At 50.6% G+C, this 26,778-nt stretch overlaps 3 protein-coding genes across 19 annotated transcripts; 2 read left to right on the plus strand and 1 right to left on the minus strand.

Moving 5' to 3' along the window:
* The first annotated feature begins 217 nt into the window (after positions 1-217).
* Positions 218-16,699, plus strand: SNX32 (sorting nexin 32). Of its 10 annotated transcripts, none has more exons than XM_077862451.1 (14): positions 218-397; positions 9,478-9,563; positions 9,988-10,095; positions 10,509-10,619; positions 10,765-10,886; positions 11,071-11,194; positions 11,352-11,456; positions 11,649-11,754; positions 11,907-11,982; positions 12,230-12,269; positions 13,028-13,114; positions 13,229-13,388; positions 13,471-13,556; positions 13,849-14,249. In XM_077862451.1, the coding sequence occupies exons 2-14, from the start codon at positions 9,486-9,488 to the stop codon at positions 13,900-13,902; spliced, it is 1,257 nt and encodes a 418-aa protein (XP_077718577.1). In that variant the 5' UTR covers positions 218-397; positions 9,478-9,485; the 3' UTR covers positions 13,903-14,249. The 10 variants fall into 10 exon arrangements, 9 of the variants coding, with proteins under 9 accessions (XP_077718577.1, XP_077718578.1, XP_077718582.1 ...); XM_077862452.1 differs by having other exon boundaries at positions 9,991-10,095; XR_013359774.1 differs by lacking the exon at positions 218-397 and adding an exon at positions 14,630-16,699 and having other exon boundaries at positions 9,492-9,563; positions 13,849-14,099.
* On the minus strand, positions 15,203-18,798 carry CFL1 (cofilin 1). Its single transcript, XM_077862460.1, has 4 exons — positions 18,639-18,798; positions 16,425-16,732; positions 16,078-16,154; positions 15,203-15,862 (listed from the first exon to the last, which is right to left on the minus strand). Exons 1-4 carry the CDS (start codon positions 18,639-18,641, stop codon positions 15,750-15,752), a joined length of 501 nt encoding a protein of 166 aa, XP_077718586.1. The 5' UTR covers positions 18,642-18,798; the 3' UTR covers positions 15,203-15,749.
* MUS81 (MUS81 structure-specific endonuclease subunit) lies at positions 18,712-26,460 on the plus strand. 8 transcript variants are annotated; one of them, XM_077862443.1, is made up of 20 exons: positions 18,712-19,798; positions 20,149-20,234; positions 20,642-20,737; positions 21,090-21,303; positions 21,393-21,522; positions 21,758-21,843; positions 22,388-22,486; positions 22,597-22,665; positions 22,828-22,913; positions 23,220-23,351; positions 23,480-23,620; positions 23,798-23,893; positions 23,983-24,104; positions 24,203-24,300; positions 24,870-24,986; positions 25,085-25,180; positions 25,344-25,472; positions 25,552-25,655; positions 26,117-26,200; positions 26,297-26,460. In XM_077862443.1, exons 4-20 carry the CDS (start codon positions 21,169-21,171, stop codon positions 26,361-26,363), a joined length of 1,791 nt encoding a protein of 596 aa, XP_077718569.1. In that variant the 5' UTR covers positions 18,712-19,798; positions 20,149-20,234; positions 20,642-20,737; positions 21,090-21,168; the 3' UTR covers positions 26,364-26,460. The 8 variants fall into 8 exon arrangements, with proteins under 8 accessions (XP_077718569.1, XP_077718570.1, XP_077718568.1 ...); XM_077862444.1 differs by lacking the exon at positions 20,149-20,234; XM_077862442.1 differs by lacking the exon at positions 18,712-19,798 and having other exon boundaries at positions 20,081-20,234.
* Positions 26,461-26,778: the final 318 nt, after the last annotated feature.

The following is a 26,778-nucleotide window of genomic DNA, read 5'->3' on the forward strand; positions in this document are numbered from 1 at the left end:
CGTGGCTCGCGACCTCCGTAACCCCAGGGCCCCCGACCCCAGCCCTCTGCGGTCCCGGGTCCCCGGCCCTAGCTTCCGCGCTTCCTCCTAAAAGCTGGGGCCAAGCACAGGAACGATGGGTGCTGCAGCCAATGGCGTCGCTCACGGCGAACCTGATACCCAATCAAAAGGCGTGGCTGCGAAGGGCGGCGGGAGCCACGCCTGACTCCAGGTGACTCCAGGCGGGGAGGGGCGAGTGGCTCCGTCCGCCGGCCGGGTGGTAGGGTCCCGAGCCTCGGGCCGGCTCCCGGGGACGAAGCTGCTGGAGCCGGCCGGCCTTGGCCAGCCGCGGAATACTTGGGTGCTGCCGCCGAGAAGAAGGGTGATGGAGGGGCGTCAGGCTGGGAAGGAGAGCAAGGTAAAGAAAGGATGCAAACCCTCTCTCTCCCAACGTCCATCTCACTCCATGATACCCAGTGATGCCCAATCAGGGAGTGGGGCGTGTGTGCGTGTGTTCGCGCGCACGCGTTGAGCTGGAAGAGACCTGAGCAAGGGGATGCGGGGGTGCGGCGCCTCTGTGGCACCTGCGAGGGGGCTGGCGAGGATGCCAAAGGAGGCAGGGTTTGCCTCTGCCCTGACAGATGTAAAGGGACCTGTCACTGCCACTCCTTTCCTCGCCAGGACCAATTAACTCATGATTCTGGCTTAATGGGGAAGAAGAGGGGAGAGGGAGAGAGACTGAGAAGGGGATGGAGTAAGTTTCTCCTTTGCCAAGGTAGGGGGAATCCAGTTCAGCACTAATGGCTTCACTTGTGTATCTGTGTTCATTTAATCATAAGATCATTAATTCTTCACTTTTTCCTCTTGATTTCATTCAACAAATACTTATCGAGCATCCTTGGGTTCACAGAGGTGCACACTTTTGAGAGTTGGAGGCACGTGCAAAGTAGGCTGTGGCTGAGGATAAGAATGGAGTAGCTGTGGTCCATACTTAAAGTCCCATCTCCCTCAAGCAGTTACCAAACAGTACGGGTTAGAGTAGAGATACTAAGGCGGCAGGAGGGAGACAAGGGACTCAGGGGCCCATTTACCAATGAGTCAGATTGTGTGTATAAGGGGCGATTTGCAGTTGGACAAAAGGGGAGGCTGCCCTGAGGATGTCAGAGAAGCCAAGAAGTGAGGAGTGGGGTTCAAGTGGAGTTTGGAGAGGTGAGAGGGGCTGAGCGACACAAAGTATGGAGTAGGAAATATCAGTTTCAATGTTTATATTCATATTCCTGGCTAATATATTTAAAATGCTTAGATCAGTGCCTGGCATATAGGAAGCTCAAGTATAAGTGTTAGCTATTATATCTGACTATTTAGACAAGTCATTGTTGTTGTTGTTGTTACTGTTGTCATATGAGATGTGTACTGTGCTTTCAAACTGATGGTTGAATCCCCAAACTTTGTAGGTGCCAGACTCTCTGACAGTCCACTATTAGATCTTGTCCTCTAGAGTAATCATTGCCTTCTTTAAGACTCTCCTTTAAATAGAGAGAAATGGAAAGAATACTATGAAGATGTAAACAAAAATAGAAGAGGAAATGAAATAATATAAAAAAACATTTGACTAACAGAATGCAAGGAAAAAAGAGTAAAGGAACAACAACAACAACAACAACAAAAACCAGATGAGGCAAAGAAAAAAACAAAAAGCAAGATGGTAGGTTTATAGCTTATGTCAGTAATTACAGTAATTATGAATAGACCAAACACTCCAAATAAAAACATATTCAGGCGGCGCCTGGCTGGCTCAGTTGGTAGAACATGCAACTCTTGATCTTGGGGTTGAGAGTTTGAGCCATACCTTGAATGTAGGTTACTTAAAAAAAAAGTTCGACTGGATTTTTTTCAGATTGGATTCTTTTTTTTTTTTTTTTTTTTTTTTAAGTAGGCCTCATGCCCAGTGCAGAGCATGGTGTGGAGCGCATCATGGGGCTTGAACTCACAACCCCAGATCAAGACCTGAGCTGATGGGCAGCCGGGGTGGCTCAGCGATTTAGCACTGCCTTCAGCCCAGGGCTTGATCCTGGAGACCTGGGATCGAGTCCCACGTCGGGCTCCCTGCATGGAGCCTGCTTCTCCCTCTGCCTGTGTCTCTGCCTCTCTCTCTCTCTGTGTGTCTTTCATGAATAAATAAATAAAATCTTAAAAAAAAAAAAAAGACCTGAGCTGAGACCAAGATTCTGACACCTAACCAACTGAGCCACACAGGCGCCCCTCAGATTGGATTTTTTTTTTTCAGATTGGATTTTTAAAGGACAACTATATTCTCTTAAAAGACACATACTTTAGGGGCGCCTGAGTGGCGCAGTTGGTTAAACATCTGACTCTTGATTTTGGCTCTGGTCATGATCTTGGGGGGTTGTGGGATTGAGCCTCTTACTGGGCTCTGTGTTCAGCAGGGAATCAGCTTGAGATTCTCTCTTCTTCCTCTCCAACTCCTGCTTGTGCATGCACATGTGCACACACTCTCTCTTAAATAAATAATTATTTTTAAAAAATAAGTATTTTTAAGAGACATACTTTATAAGGACACAGAAAGAATGCTAACCAAAAGAATGCCGGCATGGCTATATTAATTTCAGACAAAGTAGACTAAGACAAGAAGTATTAGAAATAAAGAGGGACATTTTATAATGATTAAAGAGTCAACTCAACAGGAAGATAAAAATCCTAAATTTATATGCAACTAATAGCATTGTTTCAAAATATGCAGAGTAAAAGATTACAGAATTAAAAGGAGAAATAGACAAACCCACAATTACAATTAGAGGTTTAACACAACTCTTTCAACTGTTAGAACAAGCAGACCAAAAACCAAAAGAAAAAATCAGTAAGGATTTTGAATCCTTAAAATTTTTAAAATACCATGATTAATTAACTTGATCTAATTGGTTTAATTAGAGCTCTGTACCCAACAACTGCAGGAAACACATCCTTTTCAAGTGCACTGGAAACATTTACCAAAATACATTATATGTTAGGCTATAAAGCAACTATCAACAAGTTTTAAAACATTGAAACCAGACAGGATGAAATCTCTGTCCCAGTAGAATTAATAAGGAATCAAAACAAAAAGATAGATAGATTCCAAAATATTCAGAAAGTAAGCAGTGTGCTTCTAAGTAATTCATAGGTCAAAGAAGAAATTATAATGAAAATTAGAAAAAATTTTTAAAGATTTATTTATTTATTTATTTATTTATTTATTTGAGAGAGAGAGCACAAGCAGGGGGAGCAGGAGAGGGAGAAGCAGACTCCCCACTGAGCAGGGAACCTGATGTGGGACTTGATCCCAGGACCCAGAGATTATGACCTGAGCCAAAGGCAGACTCTAAACCAACTAAGCCACCCAGGAGCCCCTAAAATTAGAAAAATTTTTTAAAGAAATTAATTTAAGGGATGCCTGTGTAGCTCAGCGATTGAGCGTCTGCTTGAGAGTCTGCTCAGGGTGTGATCCCGGAATCCTGGGACCAAGTCCTGCATCGGGCTTCCTGCATGGAGCCTGCTTTTCTCTCTGCTTATGTCTCTGCCTCTCTCTATATATGTCTCTCATGAATAAATAAATAAATAATCTTTTTAAAAAATGATTTTGAAAATATGATAAACCTGGAGATGCAGCTAAAGAAGTATCCAGGGGGAAATTTATACCTTCAAACGCATTTTTTAGAGAAGTTGAAAAGTCAGTGATCTACATTTCAATCTCAAGAAACTAGAAAAAGAAGAACAATTTAAATCCCAAGAAAGTAAAAGGAAGGAAATAATAAAGAGCAGAAATCAATAGAAGATAAATATACAAATATAGAAAATCAATAATGCCAAAAATAGTTTGTTTAAAATACTAATAAAAATTGATAAGCATCTAGCAAGACTGATAAAAGTGAGAGAAAGGGAGAAAGAGAGAGAACGGGAGGGAGACTGAGAGGGAGGAAGGGAGAAAATGTTAATTACCAGTATCAGGAATGATCAAGTGCACATTGGTAGAGATGTTTCAGCCCTTATAAAGATAAAAGTATTTAAGAACAAGTTTATGCCAACAAATGAGAGAATTTTGATAAAATGGACGAACTACTTGAAAAATGCAACTTACCAAACCTGAAATAAGAAACCGAAAATCTGAATAGTCATATATCTATTATAGGAAGTAAATTTATAATTAAGAACTTTTCCAAAAATACCTTTCTGAGCAATAAATTTCACATGTGAATTCTTTGAAGCATTAAAGGATGAATAATACCATTCTCATATAAATTATCCCAAAAACAAATAGAAGGCACAATTCCAACTTATTTTAGGAGGACAACATAACCTTGATACAAAAACCTGTCAAGAGGAGGTGGACAATGATGGGTAACTGAATATACTTAATACCAATATATTGTATACTTTAAAATGGCTAAAATGGTAAATTTTGTGTTATGTATATTTTACCACAAAAAATCCTGTCAAAAACATTAAAAGAGGGGTCTGGGTGCCTCTCAATTAAGCAACTGGCTTTGGCACAGGTCATGATCCCAGGGTCTTGGGATCAAGCCCTACATTGGGCTCCTTGCTCAGCAAGAAACCTGCTTCTCCGTCTCCTGCCTGCCATTCCCCCTGCTTGTGCTTTCTTTTTCTCTGTCAGATAAATAAATGAAATGTTTAAAAAAAAATACAGGTTAATCTCTTGTGAACATAAATGGAAAATCACAAACAATATTATCAAGTTGAATAAGCAGTATGTAAAAAGATAATACTTCGGAGTACCTGGGTGGCTCAGTTGGTCCAGCTCTTGATTTCTGCTCAGGTCATGATCTCAGGGTTGTGGAATTAAGTCCTGCATTGGGCTTCATGCTCAATGCAGAGTCTGCTTGTCTCTCTCCCTCTGCTCCTCTCCTTAATCAAACACTCACGCTCTCTCTCTCAAATAAATAAATAAATAAACAAATAAATTAAAAAATATTTTAAAAATTAAAACTAAAAAGCAGAAAGATAATACTTCATGATGAAGGCCTTATTCCAGGAATGCAGGGTAGTTCAATATTTGAAAATCAATAAATGAAATTTGGGACATACAGAAAAACCCATTTGATATTTCAATAAAGGAAGGAAACATTGATAAAAATCAATGTTCTTACCAAACTAGGCATAGAAGGTGGTCTCATTAATCTAATTCAAGTTTAATCATCTTCAGGATTACATTTTGTTTTGTTTTGTTTTGTTTAATTTTATTTATTTATTCATGAGGGACACAGATACAGAGAAGCAGAGACACAGGCAGAGGGAGAAGCAGGCTCCATGTAGGGAGCCCGACATGGGACTCGACCCCAGGTCTCCAGGATCACACCCTAGGCTGAAGGCGGCGCTAAACCGCTGAGCCACTGGGGCTGCCCCAGGATTACATTTTGAATGCATTCTCTCTGAGATAAAGACAAGTGAGATCTTTTTCACCATGTCACCATTTCTGCATTGTACTAGAGGTTCTAGCAAGTGCAATAAGGCAAGAAAAAGAAATAAGGTATATGGCTGGGAAAAACTAAAACTGTCATTATTTTATAGTATAGGATTGTATACGGAGGAAATCCAAAATAATCTACAAACTATTAAAAGCAGTAAGAAAATATAGCAAGGTTCTTGGACACAAAGGTAGTATATAAAGATCAATTGTGTGTTTCTACATACTAGCAACAAATAACCAGGTGATTAAATTTTTAAAAATGTTATTTCAAATAGCAACAATAATTTTTAAAAAATCATAAAATACCTAGGAGTAAATCTAACAAAAGATATGCAAAACCTTTACAGAGAATACAACAAAACATTACTGAGAAACATTAAAGAATATCTAAATAATTGGGGAGATATTTCATGTTGATTGATTGGAAGATTCAAAATTGTAAAAATGTCTATCCTTCTCAAATTGATCTGTAGATTCAATTTAATCTCAATCAAAATCTCAGTAAGTTTTGGGGATCCCTGGGTGGCTCAGCGGTTTAGAGCCTGCCTTTGGCCCAGGGCGAGATCCTGGAGTCCCAGGATTGAGTCCCACATCAGGCGCCTGGCGTGGAGCCTGCTTCTCCCTCCTCCTGTGTCTCTGCCTGTCTCTTCTCTCTATCATAAATAAATAAATAAATAAATAAATAAATAAATAAATAAATAAATCTTAAAAAATATTTTAAAAAATCTCAGTAAGTTTTTTTGGTTGGAAATTAACAAGCTGAGTCTATAATTTTTAAAAAGATTTTATTAATTTTTGAATGAGAGCGAGAGCACAAGTGGGGGTGTGGGCAGAGGGAGAAGCAGATTCCCCACTGAGCAGGGATCCTGATGTGGGACTTGATTCCAGGACCCTGGGATCTATTTAGACCCCTGAGTCTAAATAATTAGTCTAAAATCTTTTAAAAAGATTTTATTTATTTATTAGAGACATAAAGAGAAAGAGAGAGAGAGAGAGGGAGAGAGAGAGACAGGCAGAGGGAGAAGCAGGCTCCATACAGGGAGCCGGATTAGAACCCGATCCTTGGTCTCCAGGATAACGCCCCAGGCTGAGGGCACCAAACCGCTAAGCCACCAGGGCTGCCCAGGAGTCTACAATTTTTTTTAACATTTATTTATTTTTTAATTAATTTATTTTAATTTATTTTATTTTAATTTTTTATTTTATTTTATTTATTTAATTTATTTTTTATTTATTTATTTTTAAAAATCTTTTTAAAAAAGATTTTATTTATTTATTCATGATAATCACACACAGAGAGAGAGAGAGAGGCAGAGACACGAGCAGAGGGAGAAGCAGGCTTCATGCAGGGAGCCCGACCTGGGATCCAATCCCAGGTCTGCAGGATCACGCCCCGGGCCAAAGGCAGGCGCTAAACCGCTGCGCCACCCAGGGATCCCACATTTTTTTTTTTTTTAAGATTTTATTTATTTATTCATGAGAATACACAGAGAGGAGAGAGAGAGGCAGAGACACAGGCAGAGGGGGAAGCAGGCTCCATGCAGGGAGCCCGACGTGGGACTCGATCCCGGGTCCCCAGGACCACGCCCTGAGCTGCAGGCGGTGCTAAACCGCTGAGCCACCAGGGCTGCCCCAGGAGTCTACAATTTATATAGAAATTCAAAGACCTATAATAACCAAAATGATTTTGAAAAAGAACAAAATTAATTCCATCTGATTTCAAGTGTGTCAATTACAGGAATCAAGAGTGTGATATATCAAAAGTGCAAACATATGATCAGTGGAACAGAATAGATACAGAATTGATAACATTTATGAAATCAGTTTATTTTCTTTTTTTAAAGATTTTATTTATTTATTCATGAGACAGAGAGAGAGAGAGAGAGAGGCAGAGATACAGACACAGGTAGAGGGAGAAGCAGGCTCCAGGCAGGGAACCTGACATGGGACTCGATCCTGGAACCCGGCGGGATCATGCCCTGGGCTGGAGGAGGGGCCAAACCGCTGAGCCACCCAGGCTGCCCTGAAGTCAGTTTATTTTCTAGCAAGATGTCTACCAAAGCAAATAAATACTCAAAAGATTTTTTTTAACACATCAGTGCTAAAATGACTGGCTATTATATGGCAAAAATGAGTCATAACCTATACCTGACACTGTATACAAAATGAAATGAAAGTGGATCTAAATATAGACCTAAATATAAAAGCTAAAATTATTAAATCTAGAGGAAAAGAAAATAGATTATCTTCATGACCTGAGGGTAGGCAAAAGTTTCTTCGAGAGTACACAAATATCCTTAATCATAAAAGAAAAGACTGATATACTGGAGCTTGTAAAACTGTAAGCAATTAAGAGAGTGAAAAGGCAACCGAAAGAGTAGGAGATAATGGCAACACATATAACTGAGAAAGGACTTGTTTCCAGGGTATATAAAGAGTTCCTACAAATCAAAAAGAAAAAGACAATCTGATTTTTAAAAGGGGGGAGAGGAGGATCAAAAGACTTGGATAGGCACTTTATAAAAGATTTCCAAATGGGCAATAGATACATAAAATGGTGTTCAATGTCATTTCTCACCAGGAAATACAAGTTAAAGCCACAATGGGCAATAACTATACCCCCATCAGTATGGTTAACATAAAAAGGACTAACAATTCTAAGTATTGGTGTTGGCAAAGATATGGTACAACTGGAATTTTCATACAATGCTGGCAGGAATATAAATTTGTACAATCACCTTGAAAAACTGGCAGTTTAAAGCATTTAAACACATGCCTACCCTATAAAAGGCATATGCAAAAATGTTCATGGCAGCTTTATTCATAACAGGCCAATCTTGAAATAATCTAAATGACTACCAACAGTAGAACAGATACATAAGTTATGGCATTCATATGAATACAATACAGCAATGAAAGAGAATTACTGCTGCACTCAATAACGTGGATGGATCTCCCTAAAGACCATGGATACAAGAGTGTATACTGTATAATTGCACTCACATGAAGTTTAAATTGAGACAAAAATAATCTGTGATGAGAGAAGTCAGAATAGTTGTCTATGGACAGTGTGTGCCAAATCTGTGCCAAAGCCTGTGAGAGGAGAGACTGAGGGGATGGGAGAGGGGCGCAGGTGCCAGTTTATATATTGGGAGCTACACTTTTTTTAAAAATTTTTTTTAATTTTTTATTTATTTATGATAGGCACACAGTGAGAGAGAGAGAGAGGCAGAGACACAGGCAGAGGGAGAAGCAGGCTCCATGCACCGGAAGCCCGACGTGGGATTCGATCCTGGGTCTCCAGGATCATGCCCTGGGCCAAAGGCAGGCGCCAAACCGCTGCGCCATCCAGGGATCCCTGGGAGCTACACTTGAAGGGAGAATGGCTTCTTCCTTTCACTTGGCACAGTGGTATAGACATCGTAGGTGTTCAATAAATGTGTGTTGAAAAGCTCAATGCAAGGGACACGTGGGTGGCTCAGTGGTTGAACATCTGCCTTTGATTCAGGTAGTGACCCTGGGTCCTGGGGTCGAGTCCCGCATCGGACTCCCTGTGGGGAGCCTGCTTCTCCCTCTGCCTGTGTCTCTGCCTCTCTCTGTGTGTCTCTCATGAATAAATAAATAAAATCTTAGAAAGAAAGAAAAAAGAAAGAAAGAAAGAAAGGAAAGGAAGGAAGGAAAGGAAGGAAGGAAGGAAGGAAGGAAGGAAGGAAGGAAAGCAAAGCTCGGGATCCCTGGGTGCCTCAGCAGTTAGAGCGTCTGCCTTCGGCTCAGGGCGTGATCCTGGAGTCTTGGGATCGAGTCCCGCATCAGGCTCCCTGTGAGGTGCCTGCTTCTCCCTCTGCTTGTGTGCCTGTGCTTTTCTCTCTTTGTGCCTCTCATGAATAAATAAGTAAAATCTTAAAAAGAAGAAGAAGGAGGAGAAGGAGGAGGAGGAGGAGGAAGAGGAGGAGGGGAAGAGCTCAATGCAAGAATGATCTAGTAGTTTGGTGCCTCATGGATCTTTTCTCTTTTAGAGAAATCCATGTGTTTTGTTGACAAGCCAATGCCTCTTGGCACTAAAAGCAGCGAATGGAGTGGTCTCAGGATCCCCTCAAAAGGGGTGAGAACTTGTTATTGAACTCACATTAGGCCCTGGTGAAAGGGTACCAGCTTCTGCCAGTAACCAGTTGGGGAAAAGGTGAACGGGTAGTTGAGAAAGTAGTTGGGGTTTGGAATTTGAGAAACTGGGTTCAAATCTCGCCCTGCCACTTTGCAGCTGTGTGATTTGGGGCAACATATTTCACTTTTGGAGGTGTCAGTTTCCATATCTGTAAAGCAGGCAGAATTCTGCCTCCTTCTAAGGATGAAAGTGTGGAGTAACTGGAAAGCCCTGAGCAGTGACTTACCAGGATCCCTCCAGGGGTGGCCACCCCAGGGCATTGAAGAAGCAATGCTGAGCTGGGCTTGGCAGGAGGACGTGACATCTGCGGTGAGGATGCGGTAAGGGGCTGTGGTCAGCCATGTCAGAGGCCTCCCCTCCCCAGCAGCCCTCCTCCGTGTCAGTGGACCTGCAGGGAGACAGCTCCTTACAGGTGGAGATCTCTGATGCAGTGAGCGAGCGGGACAAGGTGAAGTTCACCGTTCAAACCAAGGTGAGGCTGCCAGGGGAGTGAGAGGGCAGTTCGGACAGCTGCCTCAGGAGGCTTCAAGAGCTTGAGATGCCTACTTTCCCCAGCCTTGCTAGCCTGGGGTGGGGGGTGGGGGGGCAGATGTCAACTTGGACTTTGGGCCCTGTTCCTCAACCTAGCTCCTGCTCCCTGCCCCTTGGAGAAAACAAGCATCTTGTCTAGTCTCCAACTGCCTTTTGCCTCCAACACCAAGTCCTAAGCATTCCCCATCCTTCGTCCTGATGGAAATCACCAACACCTGAACCACCCAGGCCCACCTTGGGCCTCACCTGGGATGTGGGGTTGGGGAAGCCCCACAGTGGGTGCTCAGGATGCCTGATGAGTGCAGGGTTTGGAAGGGGAGGACAGACACCTCAGACAGGCTTCCTGGCTTCCAGAGCTGCCTCCCTCACTTCACCCAGTTGGAGTTCTCAGTTGTGCGACAGCACGAGGAGTTCATCTGGCTACATGATGCCTATGTGGAAAATGAGGAGTACGCCGGTCTCATTGTGAGAAAGGGCTAGGTGGGCTGGGGCAGGGAGGGGCAGCCCTGGGTGCTTGGGTGGGGGTGGAAGACTGGGCCACACTTCCGGGAGTGAGTGATGGCCTTCTCAGCAATGAGAGAACTGCCAGCTGTGTCCTTCCTTTGAGCAGATACCCCCAGCCCCTCCAAGGCCAGACTTTGAGGCTTCAAGGGAAAAGCTGCAGAAGTTGGGTGAGGGGGACAGCTCCATCACGAGGGAAGAGTTTGCCAAAATGAAGCAGGAGCTGGAAGCGTGAGTGCTACTTTCTTTCCTTGTCTATGATGAAGCTCCAGGTCCACTCCCCCCTCCTGGGAATCCCTAGATTTCATCACCTATGGTTAGAGACCCTGACCTCTGACTCCTGGGCTTCTGAGGGGAAGGGAGCAGGATAATCAGAGGCAAGGAGGGCCCTTCAGCTGCTTGCCATTTTCTGCAGGGAGTATCTCGCCATCTTTAAGAAGACAGTTGCAATGCATGAGGTCTTTCTGCAGCGCCTGGCGGCCCACCCTACCCTGCGCCGAGACCACAACTTCTTTGTCTTTTTGGAATATGGCCAGGATGTGAGCTGGGCCAGAGCACTGGGGTCACTCTTGGGGGTAGGGGGCTGGGTGCTAGATGGGCTCAAGCCTCTGTCTCATCAGCGCCGTAAGTGGCATGAGCCTGGGGTGAGAAGTGCAAATGCCTACCCCAACATCCTACTCTCTGTGTGTGCTTCAGCTGAGTGTCCGAGGAAAGAACAGGAAGGAGCTCCTTGGGGGATATCTGAGGAATATAGTTAAATCTGCAGATGAAGCCCTCATCACCAGGATGTCAGGGCTCAAGGTAATCCCTGGGACCCCTCTGTGGATTGAACCCAGGGCCTCAATCTGCAGCAAAGATGGAGACCCAGGGTGGTTGTGGGAGGGAAACCACTGGTGGGGCATGGCCTAGAGGAAAATTGTGCCACCCCTTCGTGTCCATGGCTTCCATGTTCCTGCTGACTCAATATAAGTGACTCCTGTCTGGCTCCCTTAGGAGGTGGATGACTTCTTTGAGCATGAGAGGACCTTCCTGCTGGAGTACCACACCCGCATCCGGGACGCCTGCCTGCGAGCAGACCGTGTCATGTACTCCCACAAGTGTACGCAGAGCCCAAGGGGCCCTGGGTTCTCTGTCCCTTCTCCTGGGCATTCCTACTTCCTGCAGGGAGAGAAAAGAGCAGGACACAAACACCAGGGGTGGGGCTTGATGTGCAGACCAAGAGGGGTCTGATGGAGGGCTGTTCCCCAACAGGCCTGGCAGACGATTATATTCCTATCTCTGCTGCACTGAATAGTCTGGGAGTACAAGAAGTCAACCAGCTGAAGATGTGAGGACTCCCTCTCACTCCTCCTGTCCTCTCCCTATGCCTGTAATACTGTGTCTGCCCATGAGGGGTCACTGTGGAGATGTACTATCAGCTGTAGGTGGGAGGTGCAGAAGTTCCTGCTGGGATTTGGGAAAGGGAAAATTTCCCCACTGCCGGCCATTGGGAGGGTGAAAGCCCTAAAGAGAGGGAGGCTTTAAGCAACACCCTTTCAAGACCGCTGCCCTAACTCTTCCCCACTGCCTCCTAGGAGCTTCCTCAAATTGGCAGAATTCTTCGAAAGGCTAAGGGTGAGTCCTGCCTTCTGTATTGGAAGGGCACCCAATCAGTGATCCTTTGCAGAAATGAAAATTTCTCCTCCTGAAAGAGGAGAAAGCTCCAGGATCATTTTGGAATGTTTGGTGAAAAGTTGGGCCCAGTGATACCCTGGACTCACCTTCAGTTTAACCCTAGTTTAATAAGATGGGAGTGGGGACAGGGATACAACTTCAGGTGTGTGTATGTGTGGGGGGTAATGGGGGCAGGGGTGGGAACCAGGCCTGGCAAGGCATTTACAAGGATGTGCCACATGCTTCTGGAAAGCTGCACCGCATTGTCAACATCCCACCCCAGACACACACTTCCTGAACTCTTCTGAAAGTCACTACAGTGTGCCAATCTTTCTCAGCTGTCCATTGGATCACATCTCTTCTCTGCTCAAGGCCCTTCAGTGACCCTGCCAGTCCCAGAAACTGCCCTTAGCTTGCATTTTAGGTTTGGGATCCAGCCACTGCCATCCAAGTGCTCCCATTGATTTCATGGTTCCCTGAACACTTACAAGGTTTGCACATCTGCACAGCCTTTGGCTGTTGATTCCTACTCAACCCCCGAGATCCAGATCAGAAGCCATTCCTCTGTGGAGTTTTCCTTGGCCTGGTCTCCTGAACATCAGGGTTTGACCTCAAGTGGTTATCAGGTGACTCCTGGATATTGAGATGAGCAGCAGCACCCCAGCCTTTAGCTTCTCCTCTGCAAGCTCCCTCCCTAGCCTCCAAACTTCCTGATTCAGAAGCTGGAGGGCCGAGTGGCATCTGATGAGGACCTTAAGCTGTCAGACATGCTGAGATACTACATGCGAGACTCCCAGGCAGCCAAGGTGAGATGTGGCCCCAGAGCAAACCTCAGGCTGGAGGACAAGACTGAAGCAGCAGGGGAGGGCAGGTAGATGAGGCCTCGGGCAACAGTGATCCTGCGCCCCTGGTGACCCTAGGACTTGCTGTACCGGCGGCTCCGAGCACTGGCTGACTATGAGAACGCCAACAAGGCACTGGACAAAGCACGCACCAGGAACCGGGAAGTGCGGACTGCTGAGAGCCACCAGCAACGGTGCTGCCAACGCTTCGAGCGCCTCTCCGACTCAGCCAAGCAGGGTAAGTCCCATGGCCCCAGAGCCTCAGCAACTGGGTTGCCTACCCTGCCGGGGTCCTCATTTCTCCTCCCTCCCCTGTCCAGAGCTCATGGATTTCAAGTCCCGCCGGGTCATCTCCTTCCGCAAGAACCTCATAGAGTTGGCAGAGCTGGAGCTCAAACACGCCAAGGTGAGCCCTCCACCCTCACTGGCTTCTCGCTGCCTTTCTGCCACCCACTCCCAGACCTCTAGGTTCTTACCAAGTGTTGGCAAGCAGGTGTTGGGGAAGGAGGTCTGGCAGCCCTGAGCAGCCATTTTTTCAGGACTGTTTCATCTTGGAGCAGGACCCTTCCCTCATTAATAAGCCCTGAATAAATGGCAGCTATTATTGCTGAGGATAGGAATGTAAGGAAGGGGGTGGTGACAGGAGCTAGAAATATGGAAAGAACAGCACTCTATCAAGGACCTCTCCTCCTGTGCAGGCCAGCACCCTGCTTCTCTGGAACACCCTTCTCACCCTCAAGGGGGAGCCTTAGAACTGCCAGAGCCTGCTGTGGGGCCTTTGGAGGCAAAAGTCCCCCAGATTTCCCACAAGATGCCACGTTCCCCACCACAGCAGCCACTAGCCATGTCCCATCATCTCCCAGGGCAAGCCCAAGCCCCACCCCCACCCAAAGGTGCCAGGTCTTTCAAGAGGAAGATAGGGCAACATGGGTACCAGACTTGGCCACAGGTAAGAACCCCAGCCTAGGGGAGGCCAGGGGCCTGGACCTTCCTTTTCTCCTAGAGTCTGAGGGGCAGCCCTGGCCCACCCTATCAACCCCCTACCCCCTGGAGTTTGTCCCCAGCCTGTTCAAATAAAAAGCCTGGTTTATATAGCAAACAGGCCTGTTTGTCCTGACTTCCCTCAGCACCAGGGGCCACCATTTACCTTTATACACTTTGCCAGGGCACTACGGAGACAAGATCCTGGGCACCACTCCTGCAGTATCAAAATACCCCTTCCTGCTTTCCTCTTAAGAGATACTGGCAAGCTCCAAAAAATTTAGGAACCAGCTTTAACAGGATGCCTTTTTTCCCCCCAATTCAGGCGAGGGGGTGGGGGAGATAATAAATCCTGCATTCACACCCTTAGGGTGAGAATTCTAGAATACCTTTAACCTCCTAAGCAAGTGAAAACCCAAAGTACAGGTTGGAGAGAACCTGCAGCTATGCTGGTAAAAGGCTTGGGGCTCCAGCCAACACCCTCTTGGTTAAATACAGGGAGGTGGAACCCAAGACACTTGGGTCTGAAGTCCTGGGCTCCACCTGACTCAGCCCCACCCTGGACTCCAGTCACATCTGCAGAAGGCCAAAGGCTCTACTTGGCTTCTGACTCATAGAAGCAACTGGACCCGGCCCTCTTAGAGGAGTCAGTCATCCATGAAAGCAAGCAGACGAAAACCAAAGAGAACCCCAAAGACAGAAGAGTTCAAGAGGAACTCTGTAACTTGCAGTCTCACAGCCTACCATTAGGCAGGGGGTCGGAGAATAGGCCTCACTGCCCAGCTGTCCACCTGGGTAAGAAGTTACAGGGGAAAGAGTTCAGGCAAAACACTTCTGCCCAAAGGGCTCTTGCAGCCAGCAGCAGACACACCCTCATTCAGCTGCCTCCTAAATAGTTTGGCCCCAACTGAGGCACCACCTATGAGTGGTGACCATCAGGAGACTCAGCCGATCTCTGGGGCCCGATGAACGGGGTGGATGGAGGCCAGGTGTAGAGGAGATAGATGCTGCTCATTACCTCAGCAGACCTTCCCCCGCAAGATCCCTTGGGCCCCAACCCTGAAACAAACATCCCATTAGTGAGCCTTTTTATTGTTGTGTGTGTTGTTGGTTTTTTTTTAATTGAAGGTCCCTTACTGGTCCTGTTTCCATGAGTGCCAAGACCAGGGGAAAAGGGGAGGGGAACCAGGTGGCGCAAGGAAGGGTCATCTCCACAACATTCCATTTATACACAGAACTAAACAGACAAGCACAGAGTCACTATTGCGGTTAGAAGTTGGCAGCATGGGAAAAGGGAGGAACAGGTGAGGAACTGGGGTGTCATTAAAAAAAATACAGGCCCCCCCCAAACTGGGGTGCCTGGGGGGAACTTGGTCTGCTTCAACCCAAGAGGAATCAGAAGATCAAAAGCGGTTTGGGAAAGCCAGAACCGTCAGGGATAGAGGGAGGAGGAAGGTCCAGGGGGTGAGGGGGCTGTTTGGCAACTGGGGTGAAGGGATTGCCCTCCCCCTGCTGGGATCCCCCCAGCCCCTCCGGTCTGGCAGGAAGGGGGCAGCCTGCAACCCCCATGGGCAGGTCTGGGGCTGCCAGATGCTCCAGGCAGGGGGCTGGAGGGGGCTCACAAAGGCTTGCCCTCCAGAGAGATGACGGCACTGCCCCCCAGTTTCTCTGCCAGGGTGCAGCGGTCCTTGACCTCCTCGTAGCAATTTGCTTGTAACTCATGCTTGATCCCTGTGAGGAAGAAAGGGAGCATCTGTGAGCAGGATGCATTGGGGGAGGGGAAGTCAGGGCTGGGAAGGAGCCAATCAGAACAGATGGAAGGGACAAGGTTACCTTCTAGCAGGCAGGGAAGAGGAGGGGGAGGAATCTCATATACCACGGCATTCATCCCACCCTGCAGCCAAAGCCTGAGTGAAAAGGTGCATGGCACCAATGCTGGCCCTTACCAGTCAGCTTTTTCTTGATGGCATCCTTGGAGCTGGCATAAATCATTTTGCTCTTAAGGGGTGCAGACTCAGGTGCCCTGAAGGAAAACAACAGAGAATATGCAACAAAGTTCCCTCTCCAAGTCTAGCAAGTGCCATCAAGTAATAGAGGACTTCAAGAAACCCTTGAGCTGGTCTCCAGCATTCAAGCTTTTATCAAGTTCCTCATTGACAAGTGTTTTGTTACAATACCCTCCCTCCCTCCGAATTCCATTAACTGGGAACCACAGAGGTTCCCATCCTAAGAAAGTAGGGTGGGGCAGAGCCAGAGCAGGTAACAGGAAGAAAGTGCCTGCAGAGAAGCTCACCAGAAGATAAACACCAGGTCCTCCTTCTTGCTCTCCTTGGTCTCATAGGTTGCGTCATAGAGGGCATAGCGGCAGTCCTTGTCTGGTAGCATCTTGACAAAGGTGGCGTAGGGGTCATCTACAGTCTGGCCCACATCACCTACCAGGATCTCCTTGCCCTCCTCGAGGATGATGTTCTTCTTGTCCTCGCTCAGGCAGAAAAGAACTGCCTTCTTGCGCTTCTTCACTTCCTCGGGTGTTGAAGACTTACGCACCTTCATGTCATTGAACACTTTGATGACGCCATCAGAAACCGCCACGCCAGAGGCCTGGGGGACAAGCCACATATTTTTCATGAAGGAAAGACTTCTGGACCCCCCCCCCGAAGTCCCTCCTTTGCAATCTTAAGAAATATACCTCGGATGCCAACAAGTTCTCAACCCGAGGAGATCATTAATCCCCTTCCCAAGACAAGAGTCACTATTTTCCCACCCAAACCACTGTCCAAGGACCAAGTGAGACACAACTCCAGAATGGCAGCCACAGAAGAAACCTCTTATCTAACATAATTCCTCCTCATCCAACACTTTACAGCCTTGAAACTGAAGATCTCTGAGAGGCAGAACCTTGGCTTTGATGTGAGCCCAGAATCAAAAGAATCCTAGGCTATTGACTCCTTACAGTACTCAATCTCAGCTTTAGGGTAACAGTGCCGACTTAAAACTTCACGGATAGGAAAAGGAGACCCAGGCACCCAGGGAATAGACACCTCTTCTGGAAACAGAACCAGAACGCCACAATGGTAGGGCACAAAGAAATTTAACGGTTCTCGTTAAATCTGTCATAACTATTCAGTATAGTTGTTCACAAACCATCCTTTTTCCTGGGTTTTCTTCAACCAAAGCAAAAATCACAATCCCCAATTAAGACCATAACCCATTAACTCCCAGTCTTCGGGAAAAATGTAGGACCTAAAGGTGGCTGACAGAAGTTAGCAGGTCAAACCCAAATGCGCACAGTCCTCGAGCTCTTTTAACGTCTATTTTGGGTCGTGTTGGGTGGGGACACGATAGCCAAGAGAGGGGCTACTGACCAAAGCGAAATATGCCGCGCCCCCCACTCCCGGAACTGCAGAGGAAGCCGGCCACGTGACTCAGCCGCTTCCGGAGTAGGCGAGAGAAAACGTTCGCCTGGGCCCGGCCAGGACCCGGAGAGAAAGCAGTACCTGGAGGCAGTAGCACCCCCAGGGCCTCAAGACCGAAGAATCGCTTTACCGACCGGCGTATCCGTCCCCTCCGCTGCCGGTCGGAGGATGGACAAGTTACACAACCTTCAGTTCTCGTAGCCCTGGGGCTGAACACAGGGGGCGGGGTGGTTTCCGGGCGGTGCCCGCCTGGGTCACTTCCCTAAACTCGGCTCCACCCTCAGGCCCCATCCGGGAAAGCCGAAGGCCCCGCTTGTCCAGGGCTTCGGGCCCAGTAGTGGGGCCAGTGCGTGTGCGCAGGCGCCGGCCGACGGTGCCTTTCCAGCCTTTGCCGGATGTACAGAGCAGAGAACCCAGATCGCTTTGTGGGCTCCCTCGCAGGGCCGTGATCCCTCCGCGGTGCAAACCTGCGGCTCCGGTGGCGAGGTGCAGGCTTCTAATCCCCAGCGCTAGCACGCAGACCCCTCCGCGCCCGCATCCCCCTTGGCCCTCTGCCCCCGCCCCTCCTGGGCGCAGACATCCCTGCCACCTGCTCTCGACAGACCCGCCAGCCGAGGGAGGGTGACGCGGAAACAGGAACAGCCCTTGGGTGGGGCGCGCACGCCGAGACCGCTCGCGCGCTTTTCCTTCGACACCCCCGGGAAGGGTTCGGATGCCGCGTGCTCCGCCGAACGCGCGCCCCCGTGAACCGACTTGCCTCAGCGCGCGCCCCCGGCTGCTCCGCGAGGGGCGGGCACGCGCGCGCGCACCACGGACCCCTCCCCCACCGCCGGTATCCGCGCGGGCGCACCAGCGCGGTGGGGGAGGGGAAAGGAGCCCAGGGGGCGCGCGAGCGACGGCCGAGCTAGCCCTCCCCAGCGCCCTCGGGCGCGCACGCGCGTCCCAACGCTACCCGCCCCTCAGCCCGAGACCCTTATCCCGCCCGGGGCGCTGGGGGAGGGGGTGCAGATGTCGCTCCCCCGTTCCTTCCCCCGCGCGCAGACGAGCGACTTGCAGACGCCTCCCCTCAGTCGCCATGGCCTGCTGCTCACCATGTTTCCGGAAGCGAAAGGGAGATAGCAAAAAGGGTCAGAAGAGATGAGAGCCGCTGCAGCTGCCGCCGGGATCCGACTGAACGCGGCCTCTCCCGGCCCCTTCCGTTTAGTAGGAGCCGCACAATGAGGGGCGGGGCGGGCTTCCGGCGCTCCCCCCACGGGGCGACGGGAAATGAAGTCCAAGGGTCCTGCGCCGTCTTTTTGGCCAGCCGGCCTCTCAGGGCCCTATTACATGCTGGGAAACGTAGTTCGAGACAGCCAAGGGGGGCGGTGCTGTGGCGCGGAGAGCACGCCCATTGGTCCACTTTTCCAGGAAACGCTCAGCTGGGCAGAGGCCCCTAGCTCTAGGTAATGTGACCCGAAAATGAGCCTCGACCTCGCCGCTCTTTAACCGCCGCGAAACTGTTTCTTATGATCCATCTTGGCACCTTCTGGTCTGAAAATTTTGGGTTTAGTATTTTGCTTTTCTGAACTGAAGTAACTATTTATTGGCCTGGAATCCAGTCCTGGAGCAAGAGGAATCGCAAGTGTAAAGCGTGTTCAACCCGATAAACAATTCGTTGGGCACCCTCCATATGCAAAGCCACTCGTTTCCTGGGAAAGACCATATGCAACTTCAATAAAATTAAAATAAGACACAAGAGAGACTCTACAAGGAAGTCTTTAAGAATATAGCTTTGTTCTTGTTTTAAAGATAGATGGCAAATTCACGAAACGGGTTTATGTCAATTTAAAGACTGCGCCTTTTACTAGACACGGTGAAAAGAATAGATATTAAGCCAGACTCGAATCACGTCCTCGAGTTAACAGCCATGCATACGGTTAACTTAAAACTCGCAAAAATTAAGACACAGCTGTGTTAGCTTAAGTTTCTGAAAAAGAAGCCGGTGGGGACTACGGAAAGTTTTCCTTGGCCTCGAACAACGATCATGCCTTAGTCTTTGCCGAAAGGGTCACAAATCAGGGATCTGAGGGCCTAGATCCCATCAGCGGAATAAAGAGTGTAAATGAAGAGCTGGAAGCCCGGTCTTCAAGACCGGGAGTGGGGCGCTTCGCAGGGCATGCTGGGGATTGTAGTCAAGGACGTCCCGCTGCATCGCTCACCCCCCGAGTTCCCGGAAGCCCCAGGTGGAGGCGGCCGCTGGACCCACAGCCCGGTAAACGACCCTGCCAGAAAAGGAGACTGGCTCCACTTTTTTTCAAGCCTCGGAGTTTCCAAGAGCAACGAGGAGGGGCAGAGAGACTTCGAAGTTACCCTGGAGACACGCTCCCGCCCGCCCCTAGCCACGGGATGCCCTAGATGTCCTTATTAGGACAAGAGACTAGAGGGGGTGGGGCCAACCCGCACGCTCGATGGAGGCTCCTTATAAGGCAGCCTCGGGAGGGAGGCGGGAGTTCGGAGCTGGCTTGGGCGCGCGCGGGGTGGGGGGGGGGGTGCGTTCGCGGCTGGGCGGAGTCTGGAGGGGCGGGCCTAGAGCTAGGGTGCCAGCCTCCGTACTCCTCGAAGGCCGCAGACCATCTCCTCGCGACTTCAGTATAACAGCTGGGTGGAGGCTCTAACTGTCTGGTGACATCTTCAAGCCGAACTCAGCTGTACGTGTCCCTCAACCTGGGACCCTTTTGCATAAGCCTGAACCTAAACTTCCTTGAGAGTCTCCCACCTCCAATGAGTTACAAAAATGACTGTGTTCTCCCCTTCCACCTTCGTCCGGGCTTTTACCTTCAGTCTGCTCCCCTGAATCTAACCACGTGCCCATCTCAGACCCCCACCTCGGGCTGAGGCCCAGCACCTCCCATTTGCCCCCCTTCTATTTGCCCTCTGTTCCCCTCTGTTCTCCTAGCTTTAACCTTCCCTGAAAGTCCCAGACTTCGTGCCCTCCCCCACTGCTGGATCTCCACATCTCCCCGCCCCTCACCCAGCTCGGAATCACCATTTCTTCGGAGTCCTTGAGCTCCTCCTACATTACCTTTGCATCTTCATCCCTTATACTTCTTTCTAGATGTCCTTCCTACAAATACGCCTGCACTTACTTGCCCCACCCTCCACCTCTTGGGCTTCTCAGAAGCCCAGCGTCTCTCCGGCATCCTCAGCAAAGGTGAGACAAACTGACACCCTCCGGTTCCTCGGTGTTCAGGATTACTGCCATCCAGCCCTCCTAGCCACACGGGGGCGCTGTCTGTCTTTCTGTCCGCACAAGGAGTACCCCGCTCTCCAATCTGGGCTAGGAGGAAGGGGCGGGTCAAGGCTCCGGGGGTCTGGGTGGGGCCGATCCGAAAGACTGGTCTGGGCCGGGAGGGGCGAGGGGGCGAGAGGCCGTAGAAAAGGCGCTTGGTACCAACCACTTGAAGCAGTGCCGGAGCGGGGAGGGCAGCTGGAGGCTGTTCGCTAGTAATTGCCCCGCGTGGGGCCACGTGATTGGAGAGGTGCCGCCCTCACTCTCGAGCCAGGTGTTCGAATCCCGTCTCCAGAACTGGCGGCGCCCCAGCCTGGTCGGCGCGAAGCGCCAGGGGACCCGCCCCGGGGCTCATGGCAGCGTCGGTCCGCCTGGGCCGGAAACGCCCGCTGCCCGTTTGCCCCAACCCGCTCTTCGTTCGCTGGCTAACCGAATGGCGGGACGAGGCAGCCAGTAGGGGGCGCCGCACGCAATTCGTATTTCAGAAGGTGGGTCTCGGCTCGACGCGGACTGGTACGGGTGGAGCCGGACAACCAGGCCTGCCCTGACCCCAGTACGGTACCCCTGCCCCCGCCAGGCGCTGCGCTCCCTCCGGCGGTACCCACTGCCCCTGCGCAGCGGCAAGGAAGCTAAGATCTTGCAGCACTTCGGAGACAGGCTGTGCCGTATGCTGGACCAGCGGCTGCAGCAGCACAAAGCATCGGGGGGTGAGCGCTGGAGTCAGGGTCGGTGGTCCCCTGAACCTCCCCCAGGCGCAGCCTCCGAAACCACCTGGGATACCTTAGCTTCAGGCTCCCCCCCTCATGTCCTAGTTGTTGTTTGACCGCAGGCTAGTGGCTGGCTTGCAAAACGTCACCCCTCTCACCTACCACATGAACTGGCAGCGCCCCAGACCTTCCTGCCTGCTGGATTCCGTGGGATTGACTCTCTCTGCTCCCGCAGGTGACCATGCCCGGAGTTCACCTTCTGGAGAGAAGAGTTCAACCCCAGAAGGGCCACCTGCGAGAGTCCGAGACTCTTCCGTGCCAGTGAGAACTGGGCGAGGGCAGTGAGAAGGAAAGGGGAGAAGGAGCAGTAAGATTTTCTGGCTTGTGGGGACTTAGCAGCCCTGAGTCCAGATCTGCCACCAGTGACGCCTGGCCTTGGGCAAATGACTTATTCTGGTACTTAGTTTTCTTCTGTGTAGGTGGAGATATTGTATAAAAATAGTTGAGAGTTCTGTGATTGGGCTATTCAGGGAGCCAAGACCAGTATCGAGCCAAGACCCGAGGATTGCTGTTACTGGCTTTTGTTGCCTTAGCACTTCTGTAATGAATGGGAGAACTGAGGCTGGGTCAGGCAGATGAGACCCCTCGGCCCACTCCCATCCCGGCAACCATCCACCGTCTCATCCCAGCCTTACAGGCTGTCCCATCATCCCACCCATCTTACAGACAGGGAATCTGAGAGGTGGCTGAGTGACTTGTTCGGGGCCGTGTAGCCTGCTGAGATACAACCTGAACTTCAGCCCTTCCAGGGATTCAGTCCACGATGGCTGATTGGTTTTCATGTTCAAAACGTCTTGTCTTTCAGATTCCAGCCCAGCCCAAAGCAGGAGGCTCTGGCAGCTACTGGCCAGCTCGGCACTCAGGAGCACGAGCAGTACTGCTGCTGCTTTACAGGGAACGCTTGGTGAGCACTTGGCTGTCCCAGGAGTTAGGAGAAGCCAGGTGGTGAGGCTCCTGGAGGAGACTGGCCCCTGTGCTGAACCTGCCTTGGCTACATTTCTGTCCTGGTTACAGAATCCTAGTGGCCGTAGTTTCCTAACGAAGGAGGAGCTGCTGCAGAGATGTGCTCAGAAAGCTCCCAGGGTGAGTGCTGAGATGGGAAAGGATAGAGCTGAGTGGCTTTGAAACAGACCCTAAGTCCACCAGAGATTTCTCTTCTTGGGAGCAAGCAGTGGTATGGGGCCCAGCGAGTTGGACATGTGGTAGCACCAGGAGGTTTTTAAGGGTCTCCTCTCTTATGGACAGGTGGCTCTTGGGAGTACTCGACCCTGGCCAGCCCTCCGCTCCCTCCTCCACAGGAACCTGGTTCTCAGGACACACCAGCCAGCCAGGTGGGGTCAACTGCAGGGGGATACAGGAGGTGTGTGTGTGTGTGTGTGTGTGTGTGTGTGTGTGTAGGGCGAGGGGAGAATGTGTGTGATGTTCTGAGTGGGGCCCTACAGTCACCCAGCAAATCTCAGGCCTCATGCTATTGAGATAGGGGTAGGAAGGGAGGCCTTACTCCTAGGAGCCCACATTGGTGGAGTACCATGAGGATCTGAGAGACCAAGCAGTAGATGGGAGGAGGAGGAGGTGTCACAGGTTATTGAAAGAGCAGAAAGGCTTTGCTGAGGACACAGCGTTTTGATGTGTCTTAGAATTTTAGGAACAGCACTCCAGAGAGGAGGAAGAAGTTTGTCTGAAATGTGCTTGTTGCAGACTAGGAAACATTCCTGGGCAGGTCCAAAAGAAGCTGATCTGAGGAGCAAGAGCACAGCCTGTCGGTGGAGGTGGGGGTGGAAGCCACTGGACTTGTTTGTGCAGGGTCGCCAAGGCTGGTGAGACCAGCTCAGCTGGGGGCAAGCAGGAGAGCCTGCCAGGTCTGAGTGAAAAAGGGAGATCTGTGTTCATCTACCAGGTACTCGCTGACTCCGGAGGGTCTGGAGCTGGCCCAGAAGCTGGCTGAGTCAGAGGGCCTGAGCTCACTGGATGTGGGCTTCAGGCCAGAGGAGCCCCCTGGGAAGGAGCCAGAAGTGCCAGGAGCGGCCTCTGCTGAGCTGTGAGGAGGAGGGGGAGGGGACAGAGAGGAGCCCGAAGGGTCCCAGAAATGAGGCCCAACCCTATCTCCATCATCTCTAGCTAAGCTGCCCCACCCAGTGTGGGTTGCAAGGGGGGATTGCCTGGCACTGGCGTTCTGGCCTTAAAACACACCAACACCTCCCTCCCCTCCTTGTAGTGGTGCTAGTGAAGGGAGTGTCCAGCAGCTGCCACTGGAGCTTGGGCCTGGAGAGTACAGGGTGCTGTTGTGTGTGGACGTTGGCGAAGCCAAGGGGTGAGTGGGGTAAGAGAAACAAGAGAGAGGATGCTGGGGTGGGTGGCAGGGGCCTGCCCTGATCTAGGCCTCCTGTCTCACCATTCTAGGGCAGGGCACAGGCCAAAATTGCTCCTGGAGCTACAGCGGCTGCACGTGACCCATGTAGTGCGCAAGTTGCACGTCGGGGACTTCGTGTGGGTGGCTCAGGAGACCAGGCCCAGAGACCCAGGTAAGGGGTGTAGACAGAGGGGCAGAGATATAACAGGCAGGGCCTGGTAGGGGGAGGGAGGGCACAAGCCTATAGAACCCTTCTTGGTCTCCTGACAGCAAGACCTGGGGAGCTCGTCCTGGACCACATCGTGGAGCGCAAGCGGCTAGATGATCTGTGTAGCAGCATCATAGATGGCCGCTTCCGAGAGCAGAAGGTTCCTAGACTGGCCTCACCGTGCTCCCCATTTCCTGTCCACTTTAGGGCCCCTCCACAGCCCAGAGGTGTCCTCAAGGCAGAGCTCCCATAGCTCTAGCCACACCTCCATTAGAGCTACACCCAGGCAGCCCCAACATCAGACCCCTTGCGCTCCTACAGGTGCATGGTAGGTGTGCAGGGTGACTGAACTGGTTGAGGAGCATATTCAAGACCCCTTGGGCAGCCAGCCCCTACAACCTAGGATAAATAAGACCCAGACCTCCAGGAGTGGGACCACACAGCTCAGGCTAGGTACTGGCTGCTGGGCTGACTGCATAGTCACAGAGGCTATGTGTAGGCCAAGAGAGGTTTGAAGAATGGACATCATTCAGAGATGGTGGAAGGCTTTTCCAGGCAATGGTAACAGTGTGAGCAAAGGTGGGGGCCCTTTGAGACAGGCAGAGAAGCTAGGGAGGATGAGGAGGTGGATTGGTGAGACCAGGGTCCCGTGATGATTTTGAGTGACATGCTGGACAGCCAGCATACGGGCATCCAGGCCTGACCCTCCCTGCCTCTCTACCTCCCCAGTTCCGGCTGAAGCGCTGTGGTCTGGGGCACAGAGTATACCTGGTGGAGGAGCATGGCTCTGCACACCACCTTAGCCTTCCTGAGAGCACGCTGCTGCAGGCTGTCACCAACACTCAGGTGAGCCAAGAGGACAAGGCAAGGCTTGCAGGAACCCCATGGTCCACAGCTCTGGCCAAGAATTCCCATCATCTCTTGGGTGGGTTCCTCTTCCCCAGGTCATCGATGGCTTCTTTGTGAAGCGCACAGCAGACATCAAGGAGTCAGCTGCCTACCTGGCCCTCTTGACACTGGGCTTGCAGAGGCTCTACCAGGTGAGGAAGTGATTTGTCCTTGGGTCCTGTGCTCCCCCAAGGAAGTGAAGTGAGCAAGATCCAAATTTTTCAGACTGGCCTCCTGAGGCCGAGGATTAGGCAAGGAATGGCAGGGAGTTGTCCCCTAGAGCTCTGTCCTGGCCTCAGTTCCCTCTTCCTTCAGGGCCATACCCTACGCAGTCGCCCCTGGGGAACCTCAGGGGATCCTGAATCAAGGCCTGGGCCCTCCCCACATCCTCTCTGCTCACTCCTCACCTTCAGTGACTTCAACGCAGGAGCCATGAAGAACAAGGTACAGCCTGTACCCCATGCCTCCTTACTCGGGCCAGCCCCAGGCCACGCCTGACACCATTCCCCTCGCCCAATCCCAGGCCCAGTGTGTGCAGGAGGTGTTCGCCAGGCAGCTGATGCAGGTGCGGGGAGTGAGTGGGGAGAAGGCAGCAGCCATAGTGGGCCAGTACAGCACCCCTGCCAGGTGAGTGCTTTGCGGAGGGGCCTGGCTCTGCCAGGGTGCATGGACCTGACTGAGTGGACAGAGGGGAGTTGGTGGAGGTCAGGTGGTAAGGAAGACGGGGTCAGCTAGGAGTAGACAGTATCTCAGGGTCAGCTAGAAATAGACAGTATCTCAGCGGCCAGGGGAGCCAACAGGAGTGAGCGAGCGCTTCTGCCTGGTGCAGCGGAGAAGGCTCCTGGATGAGGGGGTTGGGCCATGAAGACTAGGCCAAGAATAGTCACACTTGGAGAACATTTGCAGCTGCATGAAGGGAGGGTGAGCTGGATGGAAGGCTCAGGAAGTACAGCAGCAGTGCTGACTCCTCTCCTCCACGCTGACCCCTTCTGCCTGTCTCCCGTAATGGTGGCCTAGCCACTCAAGAGTGGGCCAGCTGTCCGCTGTTGCCAAGCTTTAGAAATTCAAACACCCTACCCCACCCCCAGCCTCCTGGCCGCCTATGACGCCTGTGTCACCCCCAAGGAACAGGAGATGCTGCTGAGCACCATCAAGTGTGGTCGACTGCAAAGGTGATGATGGCAAGGAAAAAGGACCTACAGGGAGTGGCTGGGGCAGGGTTGCTCTGGCTCATGGTCTGACCCTCACCTGCATTTCTCTTTGTGCAGGAATCTGGGGCCTGCTCTGAGCAGAATCTTTTCCCAGCTCTACTGCTGCTACAGCCCTCTGACCTGAGGCATCCCGTGAGGCCGACTACACCACCACCCCCCACCTTCATGGGCTAGCCAGCCTTTTAAGCCACTGGGCTACAATAAAAATATAAGTATTTGCAGCTTGATGTATTATGGAGGTGATGCCAGGGACTTTGTGAAGTATCCAGGCAGAAATTGGGGAGACCAACAGATCCAGTGGTTTTTAAACTGAGCTCTAAGGACCCTGGGGTTCCCTGGGAGAGCACTGAGACCACCAAGGAGATGGAGTCAGTGAGGCGTTACAACTTTGAATCTAGTTTATATCATCAGAGTTCCCTGATAGGATCAAATATCCTTCCATAATAAGTTCTGTGTTTTGGAAAAGAAATATGTGGAAAGCACTAATCTTAATTGCCTCATTTTATAGATTGGAAAACTGATGCCCAGAAAGAATCTAC

This window comes from Canis aureus, chromosome 21 (genome assembly GCF_053574225.1).
Source record: "Canis aureus isolate CA01 chromosome 21, VMU_Caureus_v.1.0, whole genome shotgun sequence".
NCBI classification, from domain to species: domain Eukaryota; kingdom Metazoa; phylum Chordata; class Mammalia; order Carnivora; family Canidae; genus Canis; species Canis aureus.

Bases quoted from the DNA above. Each gene is read 5' to 3' on its own strand.
- MUS81 (XM_077862443.1), top strand. From the start codon at position 21,169: ATGGCAGCGTCGGTCCGCCTGGGCCGGAAACGCCCGCTGCCCGTTTGC. The intron at 22,487-22,596 runs GTGAGCACTTGG...TCCTGGTTACAG, and splicing joins TGCTTTACAGGGAACGCTTG to AATCCTAGTGGCCGTAGTTT. The intron at 25,181-25,343 runs GTGAGGAAGTGA...CTCTTCCTTCAG, and splicing joins GCTTGCAGAGGCTCTACCAG to GGCCATACCCTACGCAGTCG.
- CFL1 (XM_077862460.1), bottom strand. The intron at 16,155-16,424 runs GTGAGCTTCTCT...GTTTTCCTTCAG, and splicing joins GACCTGGTGTTTATCTTCTG to GGCACCTGAGTCTGCACCCC. The intron at 15,863-16,077 runs GTAAGGGCCAGC...TCTTCCTCACAG, and splicing joins CATCAAGAAAAAGCTGACTG to GGATCAAGCATGAGTTACAA.
- SNX32 (XM_077862451.1), top strand. From the start codon at position 9,486: ATGTGTTTTGTTGACAAGCCAATGCCTCTTGGCACTAAAAGCAGCGAA. The intron at 12,270-13,027 runs GTGAGTCCTGCC...TTCCTGATTCAG, and splicing joins AATTCTTCGAAAGGCTAAGG to AAGCTGGAGGGCCGAGTGGC. The intron at 13,389-13,470 runs GTAAGTCCCATG...TCCCCTGTCCAG, and splicing joins CTCCGACTCAGCCAAGCAGG to AGCTCATGGATTTCAAGTCC.